The 27,884-nt window shown below is 40.2% G+C and overlaps 1 protein-coding gene and 1 pseudogene across 2 annotated transcripts; both read right to left on the bottom strand.

The window, feature by feature from the left end:
• Positions 1–649: 649 nt before the first annotated feature.
• Mob4 (MOB family member 4, phocein) lies at positions 650–24,586 on the bottom strand. Its single transcript, NM_133528.1, has 8 exons — positions 24,520–24,586; positions 17,519–17,581; positions 11,604–11,704; positions 8,509–8,551; positions 8,228–8,314; positions 5,341–5,420; positions 3,248–3,359; positions 650–2,591 (listed from the first exon to the last, which is right to left on the bottom strand). Exons 1-8 carry the CDS (start codon positions 24,577–24,579, stop codon positions 2,460–2,462), a joined length of 678 nt encoding a protein of 225 aa, NP_598212.1. The 5' UTR covers positions 24,580–24,586; the 3' UTR covers positions 650–2,459.
• LOC103690547 (glycine cleavage system H protein, mitochondrial pseudogene) lies at positions 2,189–6,918 on the bottom strand (annotated as a pseudogene). Its single transcript, XR_015629925.1, has 5 exons — positions 6,892–6,918; positions 5,949–6,729; positions 5,341–5,888; positions 3,248–3,359; positions 2,189–2,591 (listed from the first exon to the last, which is right to left on the bottom strand). The product of XR_015629925.1 is annotated as a glycine cleavage system H protein, mitochondrial pseudogene (transcript).
• Positions 24,587–27,884: the final 3,298 nt, after the last annotated feature.

The following is a 27,884-nucleotide window of genomic DNA, read 5'->3' as shown; positions in this document are numbered from 1 at the left end:
TTTCCATTCACTTGGAGGCTGGCACATGCCAAATATGTGCGGAAGTTAGAGGACAACCTGCAGAAGTCCGTTTTCTGCTACTACCACGTTCGTTCTAGGGACTGAATCCAGGTCGTCAGGCCTGGCAGAAGTACCTTTACCCGCTGAGTCATCTTGTCAGCCGTTCTCTCCATTCCCATTTTTCCTTTCTAACATTTAGCCTCATTAATCATCTTTTAATTCTCAAAAACTTGGATTTTATGTAGATAGGTGTATGCCAGTCACGGCATCCATAGAGGTCAAAGGACAACTCACAGGAGTTGTATCTCTCCATGTAAGTTCCAGGATGAAACTGAAGTCATCTTAGCAATCACCTTTACCTGCTGAGCTATCTGCTGGCCCGGCATCTTTGAGACAGGATCTCATGCAGCCCAGAGGCTACATGCCTCTGCCTCTCTCTGCTGGACTAAGTGTGCCCCACAACTATGGCTCCAGCCACTTTTTAAACTACTACTCATTTTCAAAATTATGTAAATAATATTAAAACACAAACTTTCACTGAGATCTTACCTACGAGAGTTAGTGAGGTGTCAGTATGAATACAAAAGCAAGAATACAAACTGATGCTTTTGCAGATTTATGATCAATTTCACACATACTACAGGAAGGGTGGAGTAAGTATAAAAAGAAAACCACACTTTATTTTCCTGTTAACACTAAGCCATATATTCACAAAGTGTTCCAAGTACTCAGTCAGGTCTCCACCTGCCTTAACTGCTCACTGAGCAAGTCAAACAACAGGACTCCACCGGGGACTCCAACTAGAGAACAGCAACATTACTAGGCTATGTATAATTTATGAACTTAGTATAGGTTAGTCTCTCATATCTACCAAGTTTATTAAAATTACTAACCCCAATGATTTATGGTGACAGTAATATAAACACCCAATTTCAGTCAATGTTCTATTCACTGCATACATGAACTTCTCAGAAGATAACTGTGGGCTCAGGTACAGTGATGACTGTGACCGCTGGCACAGCACAGGTTCAGACAGGCGTCAACTATACACACACTCTCAGTTTGCTCTCACTTCCCAATTTTTCTGTGTATACTTGTCTTATAATACAATACAAATCATTTCTTCAAATAATTAGAAAAACAAACAAGATGAATGCATTTTTCAATTTCATTTGCAAATAGCTCTTAAATAAAAAAGAAGTTTCTTGTGTTTATTAAATTGGAAAAGATGGCTTCAATTGTCCCAACTGCACAGGTCTCTGTTTCATCTCAGTGCCTTGCTACAGTGTGGCATAGAGACCTCAGTGTTTAAAGAGAAACTCCACCAATCATGTTATCTAAGTCTGCACTTAAATTCTTAAGACACTGAAATAAGAAATCAAAGTATGACCACTTATCAACAGCACTTAACCTGTGAATTATTGTAAATAGTCTTACATGTGCATATAATTAGAACAATAAGCTTTTAAGGAGGGAGAATAAAATAAATACACTATCTTTTTTTTCATATCTATTTAATGCTGCCTAGGGCTAGGTGAAAAGATTAATATTACTAACAGGAAAAGTCAAACTATATTAAGGACTATTTTCTAAGTAGTTACAACCATTTTAAAAAACAAAGGTAGGCAGTCCAGTTTCCCTGTAGTGTAACGTCACTGCTAGTATGAGGTATGCTCTGTAAGCAATTAATACAGTATAAATAGGGAAAAGCCACCACTAACCATAGCTTGGTAAGTAAATTTCATGACTAGTATACTTCCCAGAGGACTAAGGGAAACAAGGGGCGGGTGGGTGTCCATGGGAACATCATGTATGTGCCTCCTCCTCCTCACCATGTATTTAATAATGCACTGCCATAGCAAAGGTAATGCTTCCATGTACACTGACCTAAAGGATACTTTATGTAGAAGAGAGAGATAATTTATTACTAACACCTCCTCGAATTTCTCTGAACACACACATAATCAGTTATGCATATCAAAAGCTATAAACAGAACTCTTAAACACTTTTATCTCATTTTGGAAAAATTAACAGTACAGATGGAATACTACTGAATTTCCTAAAATATTAAATCTTAGGGGTGAAAACAAAATATTCTCTTTAGTAATTGTAAATACTTGTGTGAGACACAAGTTCATTCCTTTATAGATTTGAGAGGATTGTGATCCAATGATTGTTTAGCAGCAATTATACCAAACTGTAAATTCTTTTATTAACAGGCATTATAAACAGATAATACTAAACTTATTTAAAAACCATGAGTGCCACACCAGTGAATATACAGCTCATGAATAACTTAAAATGTATTTCCCATTTAAAAAGGCAACACATAGCATACAAAAACCTATACTAAACAAATAAGCTATAATATGGATACATGATTGATGTGTCTAAAATGATATATATACAGTACATAATTGTTAATTATGTGATCAGTACATTGTTCTACATGATTCCTTCATGCTTCACTTTCCCCAGAAACTGAATTCTGAACTTCCTCTTCTAAAATTGGTACAATCAGGTTATCCTTCGACATCAAATTATATTTCATCACAAATTTGGTAAACCGGTGACATAAAAATGTTTCATTCTGTAGAAAGGAAGGGAAAAAAAGTCATTTACTACCCAAAATCAAAAGGCTAGAAGTAATATCAAAATACTTTACTGTCACCCTGACAAGAATGTATTACAATAATTGTAATTATTAGTAATTGGTTAGTTTTCTGTTGACTAGAATCATCTTGGAAGAGGGAACCCAACTGAGAGAATTCCCCACAAGATTGACCTGTGGGCAAGGTCTGTGCTGGCCTTATCCCTGACTGATGTGCACAGTGCCATCCCTGGGCAGATGTTATTGGGATGTATAAGGTGGCAGGCTGAGCCTTTAGTCCCAGCACTTAGGGGACTCAATCAGGGGAATTTCTAAGAATTCAAGGCCAACCTGGTCTACATAATGAAGTTCCATGTTGGTCAAGGCTATATGAGACCTGTCACAAAACAAAACAAAACAAAACAAAACAAAACAACAAAAGGAAAGCAGGCTGGGCAAGCCGGGAGAAGCAAGATAAGCAGTAGTAATCCTCCACGGCCTCTGTTCCAGTTTCTGCCTCAAGTCCCTGTCCTGGTTTCCCCAGTAATGGAGTCGAACCTAAGAGTTGAAAGTAGCAATAACCGTTTCCTCTCTGAGTTACTTTTGGTCATGATCGTTATCACAACAATATAAAGTAAGCTAAGACACATACTTACTTCATATTCATCAAATATCTGCCGGTGATGAAAATAGGCATGTGAGAATATTCTGTAAATCCTACGGCACACTGATCCTAGTTTTGCTACAGATGATTCTTTTATGCTAACCCTAAAAAGAGAAGAGAAACCAAGTCACAGGTTGGACAAATGTTAGAGATATACAGTCTAATCTTCTGGATTCCCAAGGGTGGTACTGGTTATACCCAAGGCAAGGTTATAGCTGGATCAAGGTTATAGTGCAGTGTAAAGAGTCCTGGGTCAGTGCTCTCACTACAGCACCTTAGTAAAAACGTCTGAAACTTCCACAAAATATAATGCAGTTAAAATGAATTCCTGATACCTCAAAACTTACTAAAACAAAACCAAAGAAACCAAATACTTTAAAAGTACTTCACACTACTGCTAGTTTGTCTATTGCAGGCAATTAAAACTGCTGGAAGAATTCACTGTTTTCTCCTATAAAATCTGCTTTTGCTTTCTTTGTGTTTTTGGAAATCAAAATATGTGTATTTTTGATTCTCTTTTAGAATATAATACTGAGAGAAAAATTAGATGTTTTCTGTGGTTTTTATCCCCACAAATTTTAGGTGAGATATGAAGCTAATTATATTTTAGAGGAAAAAAAAAATCCCCTAATCCCATCTACTTCATAACAAAGACCAATCAGAAGCCAGGGGTAGTACAGACACTTGTAATTTCAGTTCTTACAAGGACTGGCATGTTCTTACAAGGATGATCACCTAATTTCAAGAACAGCTTGGTTCAAGGCTAGCATGGGCTACACAAGACCCTGTCTCAAAACACCGGTTATGCTGGGTGTAGCTACACATGTCTTTAGTCCCAGCTAGAAGAGACAGGTGGATCTGTGAGTTCAAGATCAGCCTGATCTACACAGTAAGTTCAAGTGGGACTCAATCTCAAAAACAATAATTTTTTTTTTTTAAAGAAGTAATAAACTGCTGGGCAGTGGTGGTACATATCTTTTAACACTAGCACTTTGGGAAGCAGAGGCAGGTGGATCACTGTGAGTTTGAGGCTAGCCTGTTCTAGAGTGAGTTCCAGGACAGCCAGGGATACAAAGAAAAATCATGTCTGGAGGGTGGAGGTGGGGAAGACTCATAAACCACATGGGTAATATAATACATGCAGGTTTTCCCCATAGCTTAAAAAAAAAAAAACAAAAAACTACAAACAAGACATGCTATGCCTATCAAGTTGCCTTCTAAGTAACTGTTCATGATGCCAAACCTGTTCTACAGCAGTCAAGAGTAACTGTAGAGATTCAAGCAGGTTAAAGTGTTAGAAATGAGTGACTACTGAGTGCTCAGCTGTAAATGGGACATCAATATCAGCCCCCTCAAAGCTCAAGGAATATCGAGGAGTAGTAATTTAGAGTTAGAGGAAGAGGAAGTGTGGAATGCTAACTTCCAGGTTTGACATGGGCCACCGATGCACTCTTGAACTCATAGCAGCTGTGACTGTCTTTAAAGGGGCAGGCGCCTCAGTCTGTCATGTAATACATTCAGTTAACCATTGGTGGGGAGAAAAATCACACTAGCGTAAAGTGCACAAGCTTTTGTAAACAGCTTTCATCCACGTATCTAAACAATCCTAATGAAACTTAGTGGGTCAAAAGGTGGAGCAGGGGGCTGCAGAGAGAGGAAGGGAAGAAGAGGAAGAAAGCAAGAAAACAGAAGGGCCCTGTTGAGGAAGAGGAAAGGGATGAATGAGGTAAGAGGGCAACAGAGCAAATAGTATCAAAATACACTATGTATATGATAAATGCACGATATACACCCATGTCATAATGATGGCCATTATTATGTATAATTAAATATATGTTAATGTTTTGCTTAAAATAACTACAGGCAAAAATAAGGAAAAACAAGCAGTCCCCCTTAAGCAAGCAGATTCTAATGCTTGGTGAGAAGTTTGGAGAAGGAGCAGCACAGGGCACCAGGGACTACACTGACTGAACTAGTATATGAGCTGAGGGAGACAAGTTCTGATGCTTAACCACGACCTTAATTTCAAACTCAATCTGACCAAGTCAACTGTATACTTATATCATGTTTAAAGATTTTGTTTACCTGCTGGGAAAATATTTATTGCTATTCAGAAGACATGCAGCACCATCCAGTGTGTGTCTTGTATAATCTATGGCAGGACACTAGAAAAGAGAAAATTCAAATGCATTAACAAAAAGGCCCCCCTTTTCTTAAGTAATGTTTACTAGGTTTTCTTACCACAGTAACCAAACGCTTGACTGAAGCGACATAAAGGAGGAAGGTCTTTAAAGAGGATGAATGTTTTACTTGTATCTCAGTGTTGCAAAGGCAGTGCTTCACAGTGGGAGAACAACAGCCAACACAGCACATGGTGAAACAGACAGTACTCTCCCGCATCTGACACGGTAACAACACTTCCCTGCATATCCAGGCATTTCCAATAAGAGAGAAGACACAAAGTCTGACCAAAATCTAGTGACGCATATAGGCAAGTTACAAAATTACCTAAGATGCACCAGTGTTATCCTGAATTATGAAATTCTTATAACCAGTAGGTAGGGTGTCACCATGTAACTGTGGCTGGTCTGGAACTCGTTATGTACCTCAGATAGCCTTAAGAATTCTAAACACTTCGGTCCCCAGCTCCGAAAAAGAGAACCAAAAAAAAAAAAAAAAAGAATTCTAAACACTACAACTTAACCCCTCGTCTAAATACTTATTATGGTTATTATCAAAAATCTGTACACTATGTTTAATCTGTATCCATTAGGAAGTTGGGGGTGGGCCTTAAGTAACACTGTCAAGAATCATTCCTTTCCATCAGTATTGCTAAGTGATTTCAAGTCCTCTACTCTCCACTAGTTAGGACAAGCATGCTAGAACAGGGCACGTCCCACTACTATCTGGAAGTGGAGGGATGCCATGGTCACTCCTTAATGGACTTCACATAATTCTCATATGCTTCTTCACTTATTAATCCATCCAGCTCAGAAGGGTCACTCAGTGTCATCTTGATCAGCCAACCGTCTTCATAACAGGATTTCATGACGAGCCCTGGGTTTTCAGCAAGTGCTTCACTGACTTCAGTTACTTCTCCTGACAGAGGAGAGTAGGGTTTGCTGGCAGCCTTCACGCTCTCCAAAGCACCAAACTCAAACTCCTCTTGTTTGTCCAATTTTGTCCAGCTGAATTCAGGCCGACTCCAGTAAACAACATCTCCCAGAGCTTCCTGTGCAAAGTTGCTGATTCCCACTGTTCCAATACCATCCTTTGCTGCTACCCATTCCATTCGTGCTTCTCTGTGAATTTACGCACTGACAGCAAAGCAGATCCGGTGCACAGCAAGCAGACAGTGGCAGTGCTAGGTGCCCAGGGCCACAGCAGGCAAGAGGCCAGGGCTGTGTGCAGGGTGCAGGCCACAGCCCACACGCTCCTCGCCACTCACAGCGACTCCCCCCCAACGGCCCCCCCCTGCAGGAAGGTTTCTTTTCAGAGGTTTTAGTCCACCATGGTGGAAAGACTGTGGAGGGAGGGATCATCAACTCATAGCAGACAGGAAGCATAACAAAGACAGGAAGCGGTGAAGTAAGAAAATGCCCTTCAGAGACCAATCTCCAGCATCATGCTTCTAACCAAATTCAGCCTTTTCATTTCCTCCATCTCTCAACACTGTTCAAACTTTATATCCATTAGGATATATTAAACCATTTATTACATCAGGGCTCTCATGATTAACTACCTGTAAATGCTCTCTGATATACCTTATATATTATTCATCCCCTAACCTGTTCTCAATCCAATCAAGAATATGTTTAACCATGTCAGGTATCTTACTCTAAAGACACAAACATATTCTAAGAAAAAGTGCCTTCCAATTTCAGAATGATTATGAAATACATCTATCAATAAATAAAGCTGTTATCACTGTGAGTTATAATATCAGGCTTCTAGAAGATACATTAACTAATTTCCCAATTTCATTCCAACACTAAACCTTAAAAACAATGTTTAGAGGGGTTGGGGATTTAGCTCAGTGGTAGAGCGCTTGCCTAGCATGCGCAAGGCCCTAGGTTCGGTCCCCGGGGGGGGGGGGGGGGGGGGGCACAATGTTTAGGAACAGGAAGAATACTGGATTACGTACTCTAGCCTTCAGTAGAACTGGAGAAACAAAATTTTTGAATGATTAATGACTTATACAAGGTTGTAGTTGTTATACATAAGTTTGACCTCCATATATTTATGCAACAGTAGGCACATACATGCATGCAGGTGTGCATGCATACACACACACTTTTAGATAACATTCAGTAGTTTTGGAGGTCTTGGGAGATGATTGTGACTAAGTATAATCACGAGGACCTGAGAACAAATCCCAAACATACATATAAAATGCTGACAAGACCAGAAGCACCTAGAACTTAAGCATGGTTTGGGTGGTGGGGGAGGAAAAAGAGGGTCTCTAGGGCTTGCTGGCTACCAGCCTGGCTCCAGGTTCAATGAAAGACCAGCCTCATGGGAGTATAGGGTTATGGCCTTCTCTGGTCTCCACAGGTGCATGTACACACCTGCCCACACAACCGCATATACATCACACCCACATATATTAAACAAATTCAGCAGTGTTTAGTATATTTATAACATTAACTACGCCCACTACATTCCACAATATTTCTGTTCATATATAGATATGGAACATCCCCTCAATGGCTTATCTGCTGAAGATGTGGTTCCCAACTGGCCAGTCTTTCAGGGGATAGTAGAAATTTTGCGAGATGAGGCCTAGTTGGAGGAAGCAGGTCATGGGGCAGTGTCCTTGAAGAAGGCATCGGGACCCTGACACTTCACTGTTTCCTGGATGCCATGTAAGCAGACTTACTTCCCCAAATGCCCCTTCTGAGATGTTTGGCCTCACTTTAGCACCAGAGTAACGGTGCCAAATGACCAGGTACTGAAAGCTCTCAATTCTTACCTCTTTTGGAGTTTTATGAGCTGCACAAAGAAAAATCCATTGTTCAGTTGCTGTCATCTGAGTACAAGTATCAGGATGGCACTCACTCTGTTAAAAATAATTGTTATGTTTTTAATATGTAGAATGATATTGAAAAAAATGTGTCATTTGGGTTAAAACATTTCTATATAAAATACAAAAAGAAAATAATTAGAAATGTTGGATAAATCTAAGCATATAAAATTATTTTTAAAAATCAGAAAGAACTTTGAATTATGGCTTTAATATAAAGAAAATACTACCTGAAGTTTGACAGCAAGTCCATTTAGTTCAAGGCAGAATTGCCTAAAAATGCAAAAAGCACATTTATTATCCAGGCTTTATGTATTTTCTACTTTTATTTCATAAGGTGGCCAAGCTGGTTGCCCTTTTGTAGAATAAAAATTTGTTTAATTTTTCTGGACACAAACTTAGAAATTTCACCAAGACTCTAGGAAAACAAGTACTTTTTGACTGGATCAGCTCTCTGAGAATCTATTGTAATGCGGTTGTCAGAACTGTATACAGTTATGTTACCAAGGTGTTCACATTAACTGTGTATATGTGATAAAACTTCTGATTATGATCAGCTGAAGGACAGGAAGGTGTTGATATGTACAATTAAACATGGAGGATGTTTCAGTTATGTTAGAATTATGTGTTTATTTTCACATACAGTTATACACAAAGTCTAAACTTTTTTATAGATTAGAATTTTCATGCTCAGCTAGACAATGTAGCACGTGCCTGTAATCCCAACATTCAGGAGGCAGAGGCAGGTGGATTCCTTGAGGCTTACTACACAGATAAATCCTGTCTCAAGACAAAAACAAAAACCTACAACAAACACACACTAAATCATGTAAAGTGAGATGGTTGGTGACAGGAGACAGATATAATGAGTTCCCAAACAGCCAAGGTTACATAAAGAGAGATCCTGTTCCTAATCCACCCTACCAAAAAAATAAAATAAAATAAAATAAAGACTGAGCACACCAGGTGGGCTTGGTGGCCCTTGTGAAATTTTAACACTCAAAAGGTAGGGAAGGGGGGATGGACCCCTCGAGCAAGCTGGTTCAATTGATAGAGTATGTTTTAACACATAAGGCAGAGAGAAATAAAAGAAGAGTCTTGGTATCGACTTCAGGTGTCCACATAAATATGCCATCTAAGGGTTGGGGATTAAGCTCAGTAGTAGAGCGCTTGCCTAGCAAGCGCAAGGCCCTGGGTTCGGTCCTCAGCTCCGGAAAAAAAGAAGAAAAAAAAATGCCATCTAAAAAAAAAAGTAGCAAACAATAGATGGTTCCTTGTACACATATCCATGAGGGAACACGTGCGTGCACACACAGACACACCCCTACCACCACCACCACACAAAATAAACAGTCTGGGCTGACACCATGACTCTGTGGTAGAGCACTAGTGAACCTAGTATGTACAAGGTTCTAGGTTCATTTCCCAGCACAGCAAAAATATAAAGAACAGAAAAGTTTCAAAAGCTATCCTACATACAATGTACACAATTTAAATTCTTCATTTCACTACTGTTTACATGCATAGATTAAAACATACCAGAATGCATGTAATACATACATCTTGAATGTATGAAGTAACTTCCTGACTTTTGTTTGTATTTGGTGTTTTCATGATATTCTTTTTTTCTAAAACTAAAAATTGTAGGGGCTGGGGATTTAGCTCAGTGGTAGAGCGCTTGCCTAGGAAGCGCAAGGCCCTGGGTTCGGCCCCCAGCTCCGAAAAAAAGAACCAAAAAAAAAAAAAAAAAAAAACTAAAAATTGTAAAGCCTATGCAATGCCTAAAATCCATTTACTACTCCTTAAGCAGTCATATCTGAGGTAGGCTCACATAGCCCTTAAACTTGATATGCAGCTGAGGATGACCTTAGCTCCTGTTTTCACTTCCCAAGATCTAACATCAATGAATGTGCCAGCCATGCCCAGTTCTCAACATTTTTTTTCTTTCTTTTTTTTTCTTTCTTTTTTCTTTCTTTCTTTCTTTTTTTTTTTGGGGGGGGGGGAGCTGGGGACCGAACCCAGGGCCTAGCTTGCCTAGCAAGCGCTCTACTACTGAGCTAAATCCCCAACCCCTCAACATTTTTAAGATACTAAAAATAAAGGAAATCATAATGAATGCCAGACAATTTTAAGTAGACATTTGATGTAAGACAATCCTGTAATAAAAATAAATTATTTTATAGTTGTCACACTATTGAATGTGTCACTCTAAAAATTCTACCTATGATAATAGCATTCCACTCTATCAAGTGTTAGAAATAACTCTTTCTTCATCCAACAAAAACACTTAGATTCCCCAAAAATGCAATATTAAAGCCTTACATTTAGAGCATGAAACAGGTTACCAAAAAGAAAAAAAAGAAAAGAAAAAAGACATATATGAAACTAATTAATTAAAATCACTATTTATTTAAGCATATTTATTTATTGCTCTTTTTTTTCTGATATAGGTTCTCACTATGTAGTACCTGCTGGCAGGTTGGCCTTAAACTCACAGAAATCTGGCTTTGTCATCATGCCCAGCCTATTTAAGTTTATTTTAATGGAAAAAGACAAAAAGTAAAAGATACATTTTCATTTTTTTATGATTATACTTCCTTTCCAAATGCTGGGTAATTCTGTGCTTAAGACTATAAAAATAACACCGTGACAGGAAGATGGGTCACACTAAAGGACACTATTTTTGAATCACCTCTCACTGCCCACTACTTCATCAGTAAGCTGTGTTCTACGTGGTTCTGAGTTATGGCTCACTTAGCAGTAACAAAGACTGGAGTGATAAGCATGGGCTTACATGGCTCACTAACTCATTTGGCAGTGCTGCAGGTATAATCTGGCAAAGAGCACAAAGTGACAGCTGTAAGTCAATCTACTACAGAGCTAGCACAATGAAAACACAATTCAGAGCTAAAATCCACACATCTATCATGATTACACACCATTCAAAGGGGCACCTTTTCTTAATCACAGAGGTTCAGTATGAGCTATTAGGAGACTTGAATCAAGTTATAACTCAGTTGGAACTAACAATAATCATTTGCATGCTTGTAATTCTAATTCTAGTACTCAGGAGGCTCAAGCAGGAGAATTAAGAGTTCAAGATCCATGCCAGCTGTGATAACACTGTCTTCAATCTCAGCACTTGTAGGAGGTGAAGTGGATCAAGGCCTGGGCTACTACATAAGACCTTATCTCAAAACCAAAAGACATACCAAAATTGTTCTGATGTACACAAATTTTGAGTCATAATTCTCATCAGGAGGTACTTATTAATGATTTCTTACTAGAACTGTTAGTACTATGTTGAGATTTCATAAAGACCTACCTTAAATGTTCATACTTCCATACACCTTCATCTTGACCTTCAGGTGGTTCAAGAATTTTGTCAATATTGGAGCAGTCTGCCCTTATGTTCTGTTGAATATACTATAAAGAAAGAAGTTCTTAAGGTTAATTAAGTTCGACTGTGTCATGGTTTGTATATGCTCAGCCAAGGATGTGGCACTATTAGAATGTGTGGCCCTGTTGGAGTAGGTGTCTCACTGTGGGTGTGGGCATTAAGACTCTCTCACCATAGCTGCCTGGAAGTGAGTATTCTGCTAGCTGCCTTCAGATGAAGATGTAGAACTCAGCTCCCCCTGCACCATGCCTGCCTGGATGCTGCCATGTTCCCACCTTGATGATAATGGATTAGACTTCTGAACCTGTAAGCCAGCCCCAATTAAATGTTGTCCTTAAAAGAGTTGCCTTCAGGGGTTGGGGATTTAGCTCAGTGGTAGAGGCCCTGGGTTCGGTCCCCAGCTCCGAGAAAAAAAAAAAAAAGAGTTGCCTTTATCATGGTGTCTGTTCATAGCAGTAAAATCCTAATACATACTAAATGTTAAATTTCATTCTAAGAATGTTTAATATTTTTTAGTTTTTGAGACAACATAGCTCTGGATGTCCTGGGGTTTGCTATGTGCAGGGAACCAGAGTTGGTTTGGCTTAGCTGCCTTGAGAGGCATATGCCATAGGTTTTTCAATGTGCCTTGCTGTTCCTGAGAGATACCAATGCACTCCCTCAGGCAGTAAAGTGTTCAGGCCACTTTGTGTTTCTCTGTATGTTCCGTTAGAAGTCATAGCAGCATAGAAGCTCGACAGGACAATTGATCTTTAGACACTAATCCTGTTTACCCTGTAAAGTTGCAAACATCATCGTATCCTGACAACTACAAGTGTACAGATCCTGGCAATTGCCACCATATTCTCTTTCTAATAAAGGTATACAAAGTCTGACTGCTCTCAATATAATTGGCACAGCTTAAGTCTTGCTGTGGACTCTGCAACCAGCCTTATTCCTCCTGCCCATATTAGGTGACCTTGGTCTGGCAAGATATGGCACTTATAGCTATATAGACTAGGCTGGCCTTGAATGCAGAGATTAGTCTGCCTCTGCCTCCCAAGTGATGGGATTAAAGGCATGTATCACCAAGGCTGCACTGAACAAAAATTCTTGGCCTTCTTAGTAATGAAATTGCAGGCATGTACTAATACAGTGGATTTGAGTTCCTATGTAAACCCCTTGCATTGTGGGAATTGGGGGGAGAGAATGGGTTTGCACTATGCTGCCCAGACTGGCCTAGCATTCAAGTCATCTTTGCACCTCAGCTTCTCACAAGACTCTAGGAACGCTGGAAAGGGTATAAATGCCAGAGCCCTGAGAGAAGCCATAGGTGTTCAGAAGAATCAGACAGGGTTGGGGATTTAGCTCAGTGGTAGAGCGCTTGCCTAGCAAGTGCAAGGCCCTGGGTTCAGTCCCAGCTCAGGGGGGGGGGGGGGGGGGGGATCAGACAAAGGAGGAGGTGACTGCTGCTCCCCTCTGCTGCTCTTAGTTGCTGTTGTTGTGGTTTAACCAAAAGAAGTTGGAGATATCCTGACACTGAAGACTGAAATGACCCCAAAATTCAACACCCCTAATCAGCAGGAAGTAGCCTATAGAGGTCTATACCCCTTTTTCCCCTCTAACCTTCTTCCTCTCCTACCTAGTATTAGGGGGTTGGAAGGGAAGTGGAGGTATACAAATAAATAATAAATATGCAAAAAATAGCACCAAGGGGTTGGGGATTTAGCTCAGTGGTAGAGCGCTTGCCTAGGAAGCGCAAGGCCCTAGGTTCGGTCCCCAGCTCCGAAAAAAAGAACCAAAAAAAAAAAAAAAAAAAAAATAGCACCAAATATCTGAGGTCTCAGAACATAAAGAGCAGAAAGAACAGATGTCACTGAGCCAGCAGTGAATGCTTATTGTTCTTCCAGTAACTCCTTCCCCGAAACTGACAAAGGCTGAAACTCAAAAGTGAATACTATGATGCTGAAATCAGACTATACAGTGGTATAACAGGGTCACAACCCTTTGGGGGTTGTATGGCACTGTCATGAGGGTTTGCCTAAGACCACTGGATATTTACATTGTGATCCACAATAGTAACAAAGTAGCAATAAAATAATTTTTGGTCGGGAGGTCACCACAACATCAAGTATATTAAGGGTTAGCTAAAGCATTATGAAGAGTAAGATCCACTGGTCCAAGAGAATCTCTCCAGTCCAGCTCAGGAGTGAAAGAAGCACACCTTAGATGTGAGGCTGAGCTCTCTTCTGGTTTGAGTAAAGCAGTATCCCCAAGAACCTGAGTGTGATGATTATGGTTGTCATCTAACTCTTTCTTTGAGTCATGAAACATTAGGGTCATCCAATCTCAAACAAAAACCTCCAGAACCCCTGGCTATGGGCATTACATGCCTTTGATTTCAACATTTAGGAGGCAGAGGCAGATGGATCTCTGTGAGTTCGAGGCTAGTATGGTATACAGAGCAAGTTCCAAGAGAGAGAGAGAGAGAGAGAGAGAGAGAGAGAGAGAGAGAGAAAGAGAGAGGGGGGGGAAGGAAGACAAGACAAGACAAGACCTCCAGACCTATGCCTTGAGACAGGTTATTTGTCTGAACTCTAAAGTATTTCATTGTAGTAATATTGACTAATAGAAAGACTAAAGGAAAAAAGACACATGACCTACAGAAGAAATCAACTAGCCATTTCTTTCTCATCAAAAAACATGGAAGAGGGACAGAAAGATGGCTCAGGCACCTGACAAGTTGAGTTTGATCCTGAGATTAACAAGTTGGAAGGAAAGAACCAATTATCTTCAAGCTATCCACTGTCCTCCATACATGTACCCATATATCTCCTCCCAATAAGTGAATTTTTAAAAATGAAAGAACTACTAAAAGAACTGTCAACCAGAATTCTCTATCTTCCAAAATATCCTTAATAAATGAAGGTAGAGATATTTTCAAATTAAAGAAGATTAAAGACAGATACCATAGCATTTGCTAGTATTGCAAGGTTCTGGACTCTCACTAGCACCAAAAAGAAAACAAGCAAGCAAAAGAAAAGAGAATTCCTAGACAACAAACCATGCTAAAATAAAAACTACTAAAAAGTTCTTCAAGGGAAGAAAAATAGAAGGGAAGTTAAAACATTAGAAGTAACAGAAATTACAAGACAGGGTGGTGCAAAACTTTAATCCCAGAACTTGGAGGGCAGAGACAGAACTCTATAAGTTTGAGGCCAGCCTGGTCTACACAGTGAAGGCCAGACCAGCAAGAGCTACACAGTGAGACCTTATCTCAACCAAATAAAAATAACTCTGAAGTTGGGTATGATGCCTCAAGCCCATAATTCCAGCTCTTGGGAGGTCAAAATGAATGTCATGACTTCAAGAACAGACCAGGATAGAGATTGAAACTCCATCTCTATAAGCCAGAATAAAAGAAACATTGTGTCAGTGAGAAGGCTCAACAAGAAAAAATGCTTGCTTCACAAGTCAGGTACCCCAAGGTCAATCCCTGAAACCAAAATAAAGCGGAAAAGAAAGAACGATGTCTTTTGACCTCCATACAAGCACCATGGCCAACACTACCTTCATACACAGGATAACATATACACAGACAGTAAAATAATGAAGTTAAAAAAACAAAACATTAGGCTACAAATACATAGTTCAATGGTAAAGAAATTGCCTAGTACCTAAGAAGTACTTAAATTCAGTTTAGTCCTACCAAAGAAAATACCACTGTCTGACTGGATTTCAATGAATGTCTACAGATACATATGGTAATAAAGAGTAAGTAAAAAGTGAGGAAAGGGGCCCATGTAAGGGTAATAAAAACCATAATAATAAAATACTGATTCTACATAAGTTGACTATGTAATAAAGACTTTAGTAATCTATGCCATCACCAAACGAAACAAAAGAACATAGAGGAATACTCAAAATTACAATTAAAATAATGCTAAAAGGTTCAATTAACCTGTCAAAGGGGGAAAAGTGATTTACAAGAACAAAAAGACAAACGGAGCAAACTGAAGACTAGGGGTAGAACTAGTTAATAAACTACCTGCCTAGCATGCATGAATTTGCATGCAAATTCAAGACCTAGCAACACATAAACCAGATAAGGTGCTGCATACCTCTAATGCCAACACTAGGAAAGTGGATGACTGAGAGGATTGGGGAATTGGTCATCCCTGGCCATTACTTTGAGTTTGAGGCCAGCCTGGCAAACAGGAGGGCTCCCCATCTCCCACTACCACACCACCGGACAGTAGGCTTAGTGGTTAAGAGAGCACTTGTTGCTCTTGCAGAGGACTAGGTTCAGTTCCCAGTACCCACATGGTGACTGACAGGTGCCTGTAACTCCATTTCTGGGGACTCCACAGGCTCCTACACCATGCACCTGGTGCACAGTCATACACTCACAAGACACTGAAACATCACACAAAATAAATTACAAATTTTAAAAATGAGAGAACTGAAAAAAGTAATAAAAGTTAACCTAAGTCTAAATATATCTATAAATAACTATTGATTTTAAATAATATAGAAATAGACAAAGACTAATAAAATGAAAAAATAAAACCCACAGTTCCGTATTGGTTATAGGAAATTTACTTCAAATATGATGGCATAAGGAGGTCAGCTATAAATGTAGAAATAGCTCAGTGGTAGTGTACTTGCTTAACATGTATGAGGCACTGAGTTTCATTCCCAGCACATGACCTCCTCACTCCCCTAAAAAATAATAAAAATGTTACTTAACCCATACCTGATCTAATTTATTTCATACCAATTTCTTTGAGTTTTGTTGTTTTGGCTTTTGTTACTGGTTTTGTGGCTTTACAGACATATTTTTCTTTTTAAAATATTACCTTCTTTTTACTATGGTGCTGGGGAATCAAACTTCGTTCCTCAGGCATATTACATTAAGTGCTCTACTACTGAGCCAAACCTTCTGCCCCTGTATATCCCATTTTCTGCCATTCTTTTATTTTTTCTTATTAACTAAGAACTTTATGTTTTGATTTTATTTACCCCAACTCTTCCCAGGCCCACCCCACCTCCCTATACCCTCACTTCATGTCTTTTTTGATTTAATAATCCATCAACTTCAATTTGTGCTGTTCATACATTTGTGAGTGTGGGACCATTCACTATGTCATGGAGACCTACCAGGAACAGTATCTTTAAAGAAAACTAACTCTTCTTCCCTAGAAGCCAACAATTATCAGTAACAATTAAGTTAGGGATAGGAGGCTCATGAACTACAAGCTAGAATATTGACTGGCTTGAACTTGTGGCTGGCAACCACAATTAACTCCTTAATTAGCTATGCATAATACTTTTTTCACCAAACTCCTGATTCTATTCAATTTGAAAGGACCACTATTTTCTCATGGGGGTTGGGGGTTAGACCTAACATAGTATAGAACGTGATTCTCAACAAGACTGTCTAAAAATCTCCCAAGGTACTATTGAAACAAAATATGCTACAGAAGCCCTCCTTGGGAACCAATTCTACAGTGGGTCATGAGGTAGTAGTAATGAGCCAAAAGAAAACATCTATTTTCACATACACTGGAGGGTATAATATGAACATAATCATAAAAAGATACAAATCTCGAAAATATGTTATCAAAGGTATAGACACTAAATTAGCTTTATTTCTATTTAGTCATTAATTACTTTTAATTCTTTATACATTCAAATTTCATAACATACTTAATAAAATGAAGTTTGATTACATTGTTAAATGACCATTCCATTAATCCAATGGAATCTGGTTTTTGCCCCCTCACACACAAAATGGGAATATTCAACTATGCCAAAGATATAAAATGTTTGTTATGAGTTATAAAAGAAAATTTTATTACCTGCTGAACAGCAAGTGTACTGTCCATTTCATCAAATGATTCATCAGGCCAATTATAGAAATCCTATAAAAGTAAACTCATGGTTAAAGCACATACAGAGTAATAAGGAAGATACAGTAATGCTGCTATAAACATCAACTCTTAATAAAGATCCAAACCTCACACCAGAGTAGAAGAACCGCCTTTACAATGTGATTACCAATGAATTAAATAATCTTAGTCGATATTCTTAAATGGACATCAATAAACTATACATTGTAATTTTTTGCAACTACAGTCCCTCAAATACATTTCTCATTAATCTTTCATGAACTGTTTAACTGGAAAGAAAAGTTCATCACTTTTTGTTTACAACTGTTAGATAATACCCATAAAAGTTGCACTGAAAAAATTTCTTCAAACATCAAAAAAACAAAAAACAAAACCTAAATCAGAATTTTAAAGAGCTAGCATTATTGGTGAGCAATTTATAACTTTATAACACTATTTTAAACAAATAGTATAAATTACTATTCCAATTACAAATAGAATTTTAAATTTCTAAATAGAAATATGACTCTCATCAAAAAGTATTTATGTAGGAGCTGGGAGATGGTTCAGTGGTTAAGATCAATGGGTGCTCTTCCAGTGGAACCAAGTTCTATTCTCAGCACCCACATGGCAGCTCACCACAGTCTGTTAACTGCAGACCCAGAGAACCAAGTGCCTCTGTGAGCATTACTTGTACATGGTGCAGACACACATGCAGGCAACTGCTCAAACACAACTGTAGTTAAAATCTGTACATGTTTTTATTCAGAGTTGGGTAAGATGGAACAGGAGGCATTTTAATCCCCAGTTTGAAGGATGTCATCCAAATAAATTTCTCTTTTTCTTTCAAGACAAGGTTTCTCTGTAATAGTCCTAGCTGGCCTGAACTCTGCCTGTCTCTGCCTCCTGAGTGCTGTTAAAGGCATGTACTACCACTGTCCAGCTCCAACTTGTTTTTAAAAGATAGATTGATTTATTTATTTATTTATTTATTTATTTATTTATTTATTTATTATATTATATATAAGCACACTGTAGCTATCTTCAGACACACCAGAAGAGGGCATCAGATCTCATTACAGATGGTTGTGAGCCACCATGTGGTTGCTGAGATTTGAACTCAGGACCTCCAAAAGAGCAGTCAGTGCTTGTAATGGCTGAGCCATCTCTCCAGCCCCCAATTTTTTTTTTTTAAAGGGAATATTTTGTGGCATACCTTGCCTTGGTCTCAAATCCCTTTCTATTTGATTTTTCAGCAAGACTTACATATATATCTCACACCTTCCTTTTTTTGTTTTTTTCAGAGATTGAACCTGGGGTCTTATGTATATTAGGAAAATGTTCTACTGTTAAGCTCTATTTCCAGCCTTTTTTATACTTTTCATTTTCACTAAATTTTACAGACTGGCCTTGAACTTGCAATCTTCCTACCTCAATCTCTCTACATAGCTGGGATTACAGACCAGTGTCCAGGTATGCATGGCTCCTATGTATCTTTAAAAAGCAGCATAATTCCTGGCATAGGCCTAGTCTTCAACAAATGTCTCTAAGCTAAAATGATCTCAGGGAGGGGGAAGATTCTTAAACCAATGACCTTACTAACCAATGACTTTACTAACCAACAAAAGTAAATTGAGGAAAAATCAGAGGGGAAAACTCTAGAATGCAGTGTATAACACCTCATGATTAAAGTTTAAGAAAATGGGGGTTGGGGATTTAGCTCAGTGGTAGAGCGCTTGCCTAGGAAGCGCAAGGCCCTGGGTTCGGTCCCCAGCTCCGAAAAAAAGAACCAAAAAAAAAAAGTTTAAGAAAATGAAAAGTAGCTGGGTAGCTCATGTCTATAATCCCAGAACAGAGTAGGAGATCACTGTTCAAGTTCAAGGCCAGCCTGAGCTATAAAGTGAATTCCAGGCTAGGCAGGGATACAGTGTGAAACCTTGTTCCAATTCCCTCCCCACAAAAAAAAAAAAAAGGAAGAAAGAAAGATTAGCTCAGTGGTTAAACTGGTCTTTCAGAGGACCCAGGTAAGATACCCAGCACCCACAATGTAGCTCACAATTGACTGTAATTCCAATTCCAGGGCATCTGATGTCCTTTTCTACCCTGCTCAGGCCAATGCAGGCACGTGGTTCACAGGCAAAACACTCATATATAGAAAATGATTATTTTTAAAAGATTAAGGACGGGTTATGTGGTAGTGGTGGTAACATGCCTTTAATCCTAGTACTCGGGAGGTACTGGCAGGTGGACCTAGAAAAAAGCCAAGGCTTCAGAAAGAAACCCTGTCTCAACAAACCAAACCAAACCAAAGATTAAGGAAGGAAAGAAGCATATTTATGGATATAATGCATATATTAAGCCATGTGTGGTAGTACAAACCTATAATCCCCATACAAGAGAGGCTGAGACAAAAGACAGTTGGAAACCAGCTTGATCTACCAATCAAGTATCAAGGCCAACCAGAGCTAGAAAGTCTCAAAAACAAAAACACAACAACAAAAATAGATAAATAATTCTAGCACTTGGGAGGTAGAGGGGAAGTTGATCAGTTCAAAATAATCTTCAGCTATATAGAGTTCAAGGCCAGTCTAAACCATGTAAGACTGTCTCAAAAATGGATGGGAAATGAGGAAGCATGCATAGTAAAAATATCTAGAAAAAACAAAGAGGAATAATTACAATAGGCAGTGGTAATGGCAGACTCATGTGATGAGAATAAACTGAATGCTCAGCCATAAATGGGCATCTGCTTCACCCCTCCAGTGCCATAAAGGGGCATCTGTATCACCCCCATTCCTGAAAAACATCATGGAAGAAGGAACAGCAAAAAATCTAACAACTCCTAGGACAGTGGTGGCGGTGCATGCCGCTAGTTCCAATACTTGAGAGGCAGAAGCAGGTGGGTCTCTGAGTTCTAGGATAGCCAGGCTAGACAGAGAAACCCTGTCTTGAATGAGAGAAAAAAAAAATCTAAAAAGAACTGGAGGAAGTAGTGGACTGTTGTGAGACACTGTCCTGGGCATGACATGGCCACTGCTCTCTTAAACTCAAAGCATACGACGTCTGTCTGGGGAAAGGCTCAGGGGATTCTTCCCCAACCAAGACCGAAGTATCTATAAGCAGCTGTTAAGGGCAACAGATATCTTAAAATAACTTGAAACTATTTAAGAATGTTACCATGATTTAAAGCAAATAAAAATCATTTTTAAAAAACGTAGGGCTGGAAAGATGGCTCATTGATTAAGAGCATTGACTATTCTCCCAGAAGTCCTGAGTTCAAGTCCCAGCAACCACATGGTGGCTCACAACCATCTGTAATGGGATCTGATACTCTCTTCTGATGTGTCTGACGACAGCTACAGTGTACTCATATACATGAAATAAAATCTTTTTTAAAAGAATGTGAAGACTACAGGGGCTAGAGAGAGCCCTCAGTAGTTAAGAACACTTACTGCTCTTACAGAGGATCTGGTTTTAGTTCCCTATCAGGTGACCAACTGAGTTGGCCTACGACCACAGTTCCAATTGATCAAATGTTCTCTTCTGGCTTTCATGGGTACCTGCATTCATATGGTACACAAAACTCACACAGGCATGCAATACACATTAATAAAAAAATAAATTTTAAGAAAGTAAAGATTATAGATTATTTTGCTTTTAAAATATTAGTGAGGGGCTGGGGAAAGGTGGCTTCTTGGGTAAGAGCACTTGTTGCACAAACATGAGGAGCTGAGTTCAAATCCCCAGCACCACATTTTTTTAAAAAGCCAGGCATGATAATGCTAGAGGGAAGCAGACAGACATCTGAGTTCAAGGCCAGTCTGATCTGCATAGCAAGTTCTGAATAAGCCAAGACTTCACAGAATGACCCTATCTCAAAAACACAAAACAGGAGGCAGAGAAAGGCAGATCTCTCTGAGTTCAAGGCCAGCCTAGACTAGAGAGTGATCCTGTCAAAGACCAAGAGAGGCAGAGTGAAGGAGGGTACCAAGCACAAGGGGCTAGCTATCAAGCAAGTCAGACAACCACTCAGCTACACATGCCTCTAATCTCAGCATGGACAAAGACAGACAGTTCCAAGGACTCTCTAGCTAGCTAGTCACCCTTGCTGATGAAACCTTAAACGTTGGGTCCAATCAGAGACCCTATCAAAAGCAGTAAGGCACAGAATGAGATTAATCTTTCTTAAGTCTCCATGCACACCTACAGAGAAGACACCCACACAAACACACACAACTTTTAAAGATTAAAATTATTAGCAAAAAATGAAAAATATTAGCAAACCAGTAGTGATGATACATGCATGTAATCCCTTAATTTGGAATCTAAGGTAGGATTATCAAGAAGTCAAGGCTTACAGAAACTACACAGTGGGTACCAGGACAGTCAGGCTTATATGTAAGACCCTGCCTCAAAACAAAGTCAATAGTGTTGGTTCACAAAGGAGGAAGAGGAATTCAAGGTCATCCTTGGCTATACAGTAAGTTTCAGGCCAGCCTGGACTACATGAGACAAACAAACAAATGAGCAAACATGCATTGTATAGAAGATATAGATACAGATATAGATATATGAGGAAGCTGTGGCAAGGGACCCAAGAATCCGAGGCCAATCTAGACTCCACAGAAAGTTTTATACCAGCCCAAGATAAAAAGCAAAAGTGTCTCAAAGAAAAAAAAGGAAAAAGAAGTTAACACATTATTAAATATTTTGCCATTTAACTGTGACATTCATTAGACACTTAGGAGAAAAAAAATCCAGTCTAATAAATGTTCTCATTCATCGGTGATGATGGCACATGAACAGCACCTGAGAGGCAGAAGCAGGTGGAGCTTGATAGTTCCAGGCCATATTTATAAATAGACAAAGAAGCAAATAAATGTGCTCATTTAATTCAGTCAATAGATTTTAAAAACCAACCAAATATTATCTATGTTCTAGTCTAACTTTTAAATGTTCTACAGCACATACCTGACTCTAGCACTCAGGAAATGGAGGCAGGATGAGAAGTCATTCTCAGTCACTCACCTCTCTGTTCAAGGCCAGTCAGCCTGGCATACATGAGACCATGTGCTCCTCCCCCCCCCCCCCAAAGCAGGAAGATATACCACATACTACTCATATGTAACACAGTACACAATACACTTCATTTTGGAACAGGCCTATTTTAGTGAAGAAAAGTTATGTGATAAACAGCAAAGGTTGCTTAAAAAAGCAGGTTTTTTTTTAATCCTCTTTTTTCTCTATTACATTTTATTTAACCTTTTCATAAAGTGGGAAATCGAAAAATTATTCACTTGACTTACTCATAACAGCATAGCAAAAGGACATACTGCAGTGTTTAAACAATTTTTCCTCTAAGGATACAGCTGAGACACAAGTGCACACTTAATTTACCACAGGAAAAGTCCTGGATTTAATTCCAAGAATTTTTTAAAAAGGAAGCAATCACTTTAAAATTAGAAAAAATGTTGCCTATGCACAATAATAATCTGAAAACAAGAACCCTTAGAAAGAAGAGTTGTTAAACAGTAAAAAGTATACATAGTATACAAATTGCCAACAGAATCAAGGCAACTGACAACCCATGACTTTTTTTGTTTTTTTGTTTTTCAAAGCAATTCTCTAAGGATGTAGCTCAATTGATAGAGTTGTCATTTCCCAAAACTGTATAAGCCCTGAATGGTGGTATGCACTGTAATTCTAGCCCCAGAGTAATGGAAAACAGGAGGACCTAAGAATCCAAGGTCACCTTCAACTATATAGTATAATTCGAGGGTAGCCTGACTTTGAGAACCTTCTCAAAATCAACTACAAATCGCAATTCTCTAAATTGGATGCGGTGGTGGGAGGCAGAGGCAGGTGGATCTCTTGAGTTCCAGGCCAACCTAGTCTACAGAACTACTGCCGGGAAAGCCACGGCTACCGAGGGAAACCCTGTCTCAAAAAGAAAAAGAAAAAAAGAAAAGAAAGGAAAACAGTAATTCTCTAAAACTAGGTAGCATTAAGTGTTTTGATTTTCACTTACCCTAAAAATTATATTTTTCAAAAGAAAAGGTTTACGCAGTACATGGTTTGAGGCAGCAGGCTGGGCAGCAACAAGAACATAGCCTGCTAAAATTACATTTTAAACATATCTCTTCTGATTTTAGAACATCTACTCAATGACAGGCCATTTCCGCCAGCAGATTAATCCTATCAAATCTGAATGTCAACTTGTGTTTTGTTATGTTTTTTTTTGTTTGTTTTGTTTTTTTACCGTGAGGCATCCCAGGTTTGCAAATCCTAAGGAGCACCAATTTACTCCCCAACAGTGCCCTACTAAAAGGGCTATTAGAGTATTTTGGTTTATCATAATCAGTTCATTCTGATTATTGCCCACACGCATTAGCAAGGAAATTCGTAAGGCATGACATGTAACAAGTCACAACCTGGTGGCGAAAACTTGCTGGACCAGAGAACAGCAACAGGGAAGCAGAAGGGAGTGGTGGCAAAGACAAACAGGAGGATAACGCAAACTATTGCCACCTGCATCCGGCTAGACAAACTGGATGGAGCCGACCTGCAGGTACGTCACCCGCCAAGCTTGCTCTCGGTGAGGTGGGCAGTGTTTACAGCCCTCGACGCCGGCGGTCCTGATGCAGGGAGGGCCCCAGGTCCTCAGCTGGCCCACCCCACACCAGGGCGCCGTCAGCTGCCACTCACAGCAGGCAGCGCAGCAGCAGTCGCCGGTGACAGGCGTCAGTCCCGGGTCTCGGCGGATACGCCAGGGTCCTGAGCCTATCAGGCCTCCAGGGCGGCCGGCGCTGGCTCGGCTGCCTCAGCGGCCGCGGCTCCGGAAGCACAGGCCAGCCACCACCGCCACAGCCCCCACCCGTCCTCCCTGGCCTCTCCTGGACAGAGTCCCGCCAGCAGGAGAGCCTCGGCTCGGCCCCGCGAACTCCTTGACAGGAAAGCTATGGGGACTATACCTGCGCCTTGGTGCCTGGCCTGTTCCGCCTCAGCACTGCCGTCCCCTCCGCCATGACCATAGTGCCAGAGTCTGGGCGGCTGGCGTCGGTACCCGGATGTGGGGGCCGGCAGCTAGCGCGGGGGGCGGGGCACGGCGGCTCTGTGCTGCGGCTGCGGGGAGGGGCGGCAGCCTGCGGAACAGCCGCCGCCCGCGCGGGGCATGATGGGAAGAGTACCGAACAAGCAGCCCTGGCGGAGGGAGGAGTACACAAGGAACAGCCAGAGAAGCTTTGCCAAGGCTGAAAGGGAATGTGCGACCGGAAGCTGGGCTTGAGAACCGCTTCCAAGGTCTGTGGTGCGGGTGACCAAAACCTGCGTCACTTGTGGCTGTTTGTCCTTCGACTGTCTATAGACTGGAAGGGCAGTTTGCACAATGTGACCATCCCAGTAAAGCGAAATGAGAACATAATTCTTCAAAACCACATCAGAAGTTAAGGAACAGAACATCCCAGATAATCTGGGAATTTTTTATAGAATCTTCATGAAATTACCCAATCTGGAATCAGATTGGCCGGGTCGGTTTAAGGAGAAGACAGGAGGCACTGATAAACCTTGCGTCTATGGTCTTCTCACTTAAAAGTCAAGGACTCTTTCAATGACAAGTTGATTTTCGTAGATAATAGACTCAATGCTAAATTAAAAAAATAAAGATGCCCATCATGAGATAGAAAGTGCACATCTGTTATTGTGCGTTAGAGTTAAAATAAGCTCTCATTTTTGCAAGTCAGAAGCAGGAGGAAATGAATAGTCCTTGATGGTTTTTATAAATTCTATATCTTAACAAAATTCCAAGTTTCTCCTGTTTTAAGTGTGGTGGTTTTTTGTTTGTTTTCTTTTGTTTTTGTGTTTTCCTTTTTTGGAGACAGTCTCTCCCTGATGTTCCTTGAACTCAAGAGATCTATCTTGAGTGCTGGGTTTAATGGAGCATGCCTGACCAGACTTAGAGGTTCATGTTTGTAATCCAACTCAGGGAGTTCCAGGTGATCAGGAATCTTTTTCTGAACACCTCGGGCACACACAAGTAAAATGCTTACACGCATTAAATAAACAAACAAATAAACAATAAAAAAGTCAAAAGAATTGTTTAGAATTCAAAACCAGCATGGGCTATATAGAGAGTTCCAGGCCAGGCAGGGCTACAAAGGAAGACTTCAGTCTTCTCTCAATCTTTCCCAAAATAAGAAAGAGATGACAGCACTTTCACCAGGATCTTTTTTTTTTTTTTTCAAACAAGAAAGGTTTGTTTTGGCTTACAGTACTACGGAATACCTGGTAAGGAAGTTGTGGACACTGGATAGGTAGGTGCCCCACAACCTCTGTAATGGGCATCAGATACCTTCTTCTGGTGTGTCTGAAGACAGCAACAATGTATCCACATACATGAAATGAATACATCTTTTAAAAAAATAAAAAGAGGCTGGTCAAAAAAAGGGGGGGGGGATTATACAACCCCCCAATAGCATCTCAAACTGAAGACCAAGTGTTCAAACATAGGAGCTGGTTGGGCATAGTGGCACCGTTCCCAGCACTCAGGAGGCAGATGCAGGCTGGTCTCTGTGAGTTCAAAGTATGCCTGGTCTACAAAGAGTTCAAGGACAGCCAGGAGTACATAGTGAAACCCTATCTTTAAACAACAATAATAAAAACAAGGAATTGCCTCATTCAGATTGGCCTATAGGTATCTCTGTGGAGGACTGTCTTTATCAATGACAGATGTGGGAGGGCCCAGCCCACTGTAGGTGATACCACCCCTGGGCAGGTGGTCCAGCACTGTATGGGAAATTTTACAAACTGAGCAAACCCTGGGGAACAACCAGTAAGCACTGTTCGTTCATGGCCTCTGCTTCAGTTTTCCCTCCAGGTTCCCACCTTAAGCTTCTGCCCTTCCCTTCCTCAGTGATGTATTGTTACCCAGAAGTGTAATATGAAATAAACCCTTTCCTCTCCTCGGTTGCTGTTGGTCATTGCTTTGTCATAGTAACAGACAAGCAAGCTAGGACAGTGTGTGTGAATGCATATGACATGGGTATGCAGACAGCTGTCCTCGGAGGCCAGGAAAGGGTGTCAGATCCTCCAGGCCTAGAGTTACAAGCAGTTGTGGGCTGCTTGAAATGGTTGCTTGAACCAAACCCAGGTCCTCTAGGACAGGATTCACAAATTCTTATCATTAGTGCTTTCCCAGAGTACTGAGAACTCTGGACAAATAATACTTAAGTATTGTCTCTCTACTAGAGAGAGGGGAAGGATCTGTAAGAGAGCATAGGGGTAGCTATGACCTCCATCTTTAAGCAATTCCACTTCACTCTGAGGATCAACTTTAATGAATTTTTTTTAATATTTATTTTATTTATATGAGCACACCATTGCTCTCTTCAGACACACCAGAAGAGGGCATCAGATCCCGTTACAGATGGTTGTGAGCCACCATGTGATTGCTGGAAATTGAACTCAGGACCTCTGGAAGAGCAGTCAGTGCTCTTAACTGCTGAGCCATCTCTCCAGCCCGAGGATTACCTTTAAAATTTTCAGATTGTGTGTACTTTCCCTGAGTGTAGATAGCAATCATTTGTAGATGAAGACCATTAATGTACTCTTAATCCCAGGCTTGCTAAATGATTCTAGCCCATTTAAAGACAGAGAAAGAAAAAAGAAATGTATGTAGTAAATGTTAAGTCCCAAATAGCCTGAGCTATTTGGGAGGCATAGGCAGAAGGATCAAGAATGCAAGGCCACCCTGGGCTGCATGAGACGGTCTCAAGACAATAAATTCAACTCATTTCCTTTGAAAAGTCCAATAAATTTGTATGGTGATGTCAACCCTGGCCTTTCTCACAGGAAGAACCTTGCTCTTTAGAGCTGGCTGAAGAGTTTCTACTTCACAACCTTCACATTTCCATTCTGCCCCGTTTGCAGATACTGATCTCCAAACTGAAGAGCTTTGTAGCAGAGTAAGTTGAGGGAAGGATGGGAGAAAATTATAAAAAGAATGAAGTCGAGTGAAGCTTCAGCTTAATGGTACAGTCAGTGCTGGCCCAGAAAGCAAAAAGCCTTGGGGTCCATCCTCAGCAATAAAAGAAAGAGATAGGACTGGGGGAGGAGGAGGAAAAGAGGGAAAGAGAGGAGAGAAAGAGCAAGAATCTTCTTAATCACTGTCTCTTTCTTCAGGCCAGAGAGACAGCTCAGTAATTAAAAGTATGTACTGCTCTTACAGAAGACCCAGTTCCAGTTCCCAGCACCCACAGGGTGGCTCACAAGTGCCTGTAACTGCAGCTGCAGAGGACCTAATGTCCTCTTCTGGCCTTTATGAGAACATGCACAAACATGC

The sequence above is a fragment of the Rattus norvegicus genome, chromosome 9 (assembly GCF_021556685.1).
Source record: "Rattus norvegicus strain SHRSP/BbbUtx chromosome 9, alternate assembly SHRSP_T2T, whole genome shotgun sequence".
NCBI lineage: Eukaryota > Metazoa > Chordata > Mammalia > Rodentia > Muridae > Rattus > Rattus norvegicus.
This window is presented reverse-complemented; position numbering and strand designations above follow the sequence as displayed.

Bases quoted from the DNA above. Each gene is read 5' to 3' on its own strand.
- Mob4 (NM_133528.1), bottom strand. From the start codon at position 24,579: ATGGTCATGGCGGAGGGGACGGCAGTGCTGAGGCGGAACAGGCCAGGC. The intron at 11,705-17,518 runs GTAATAAAATTT...CTTTCTTTATAG, and splicing joins GTACACTTGCTGTTCAGCAG to TATATTCAACAGAACATAAG. The intron at 2,592-3,247 runs GTAAGTATGTGT...TCCTTTCTACAG, and splicing joins AGATATTTGATGAATATGAA to AATGAAACATTTTTATGTCA.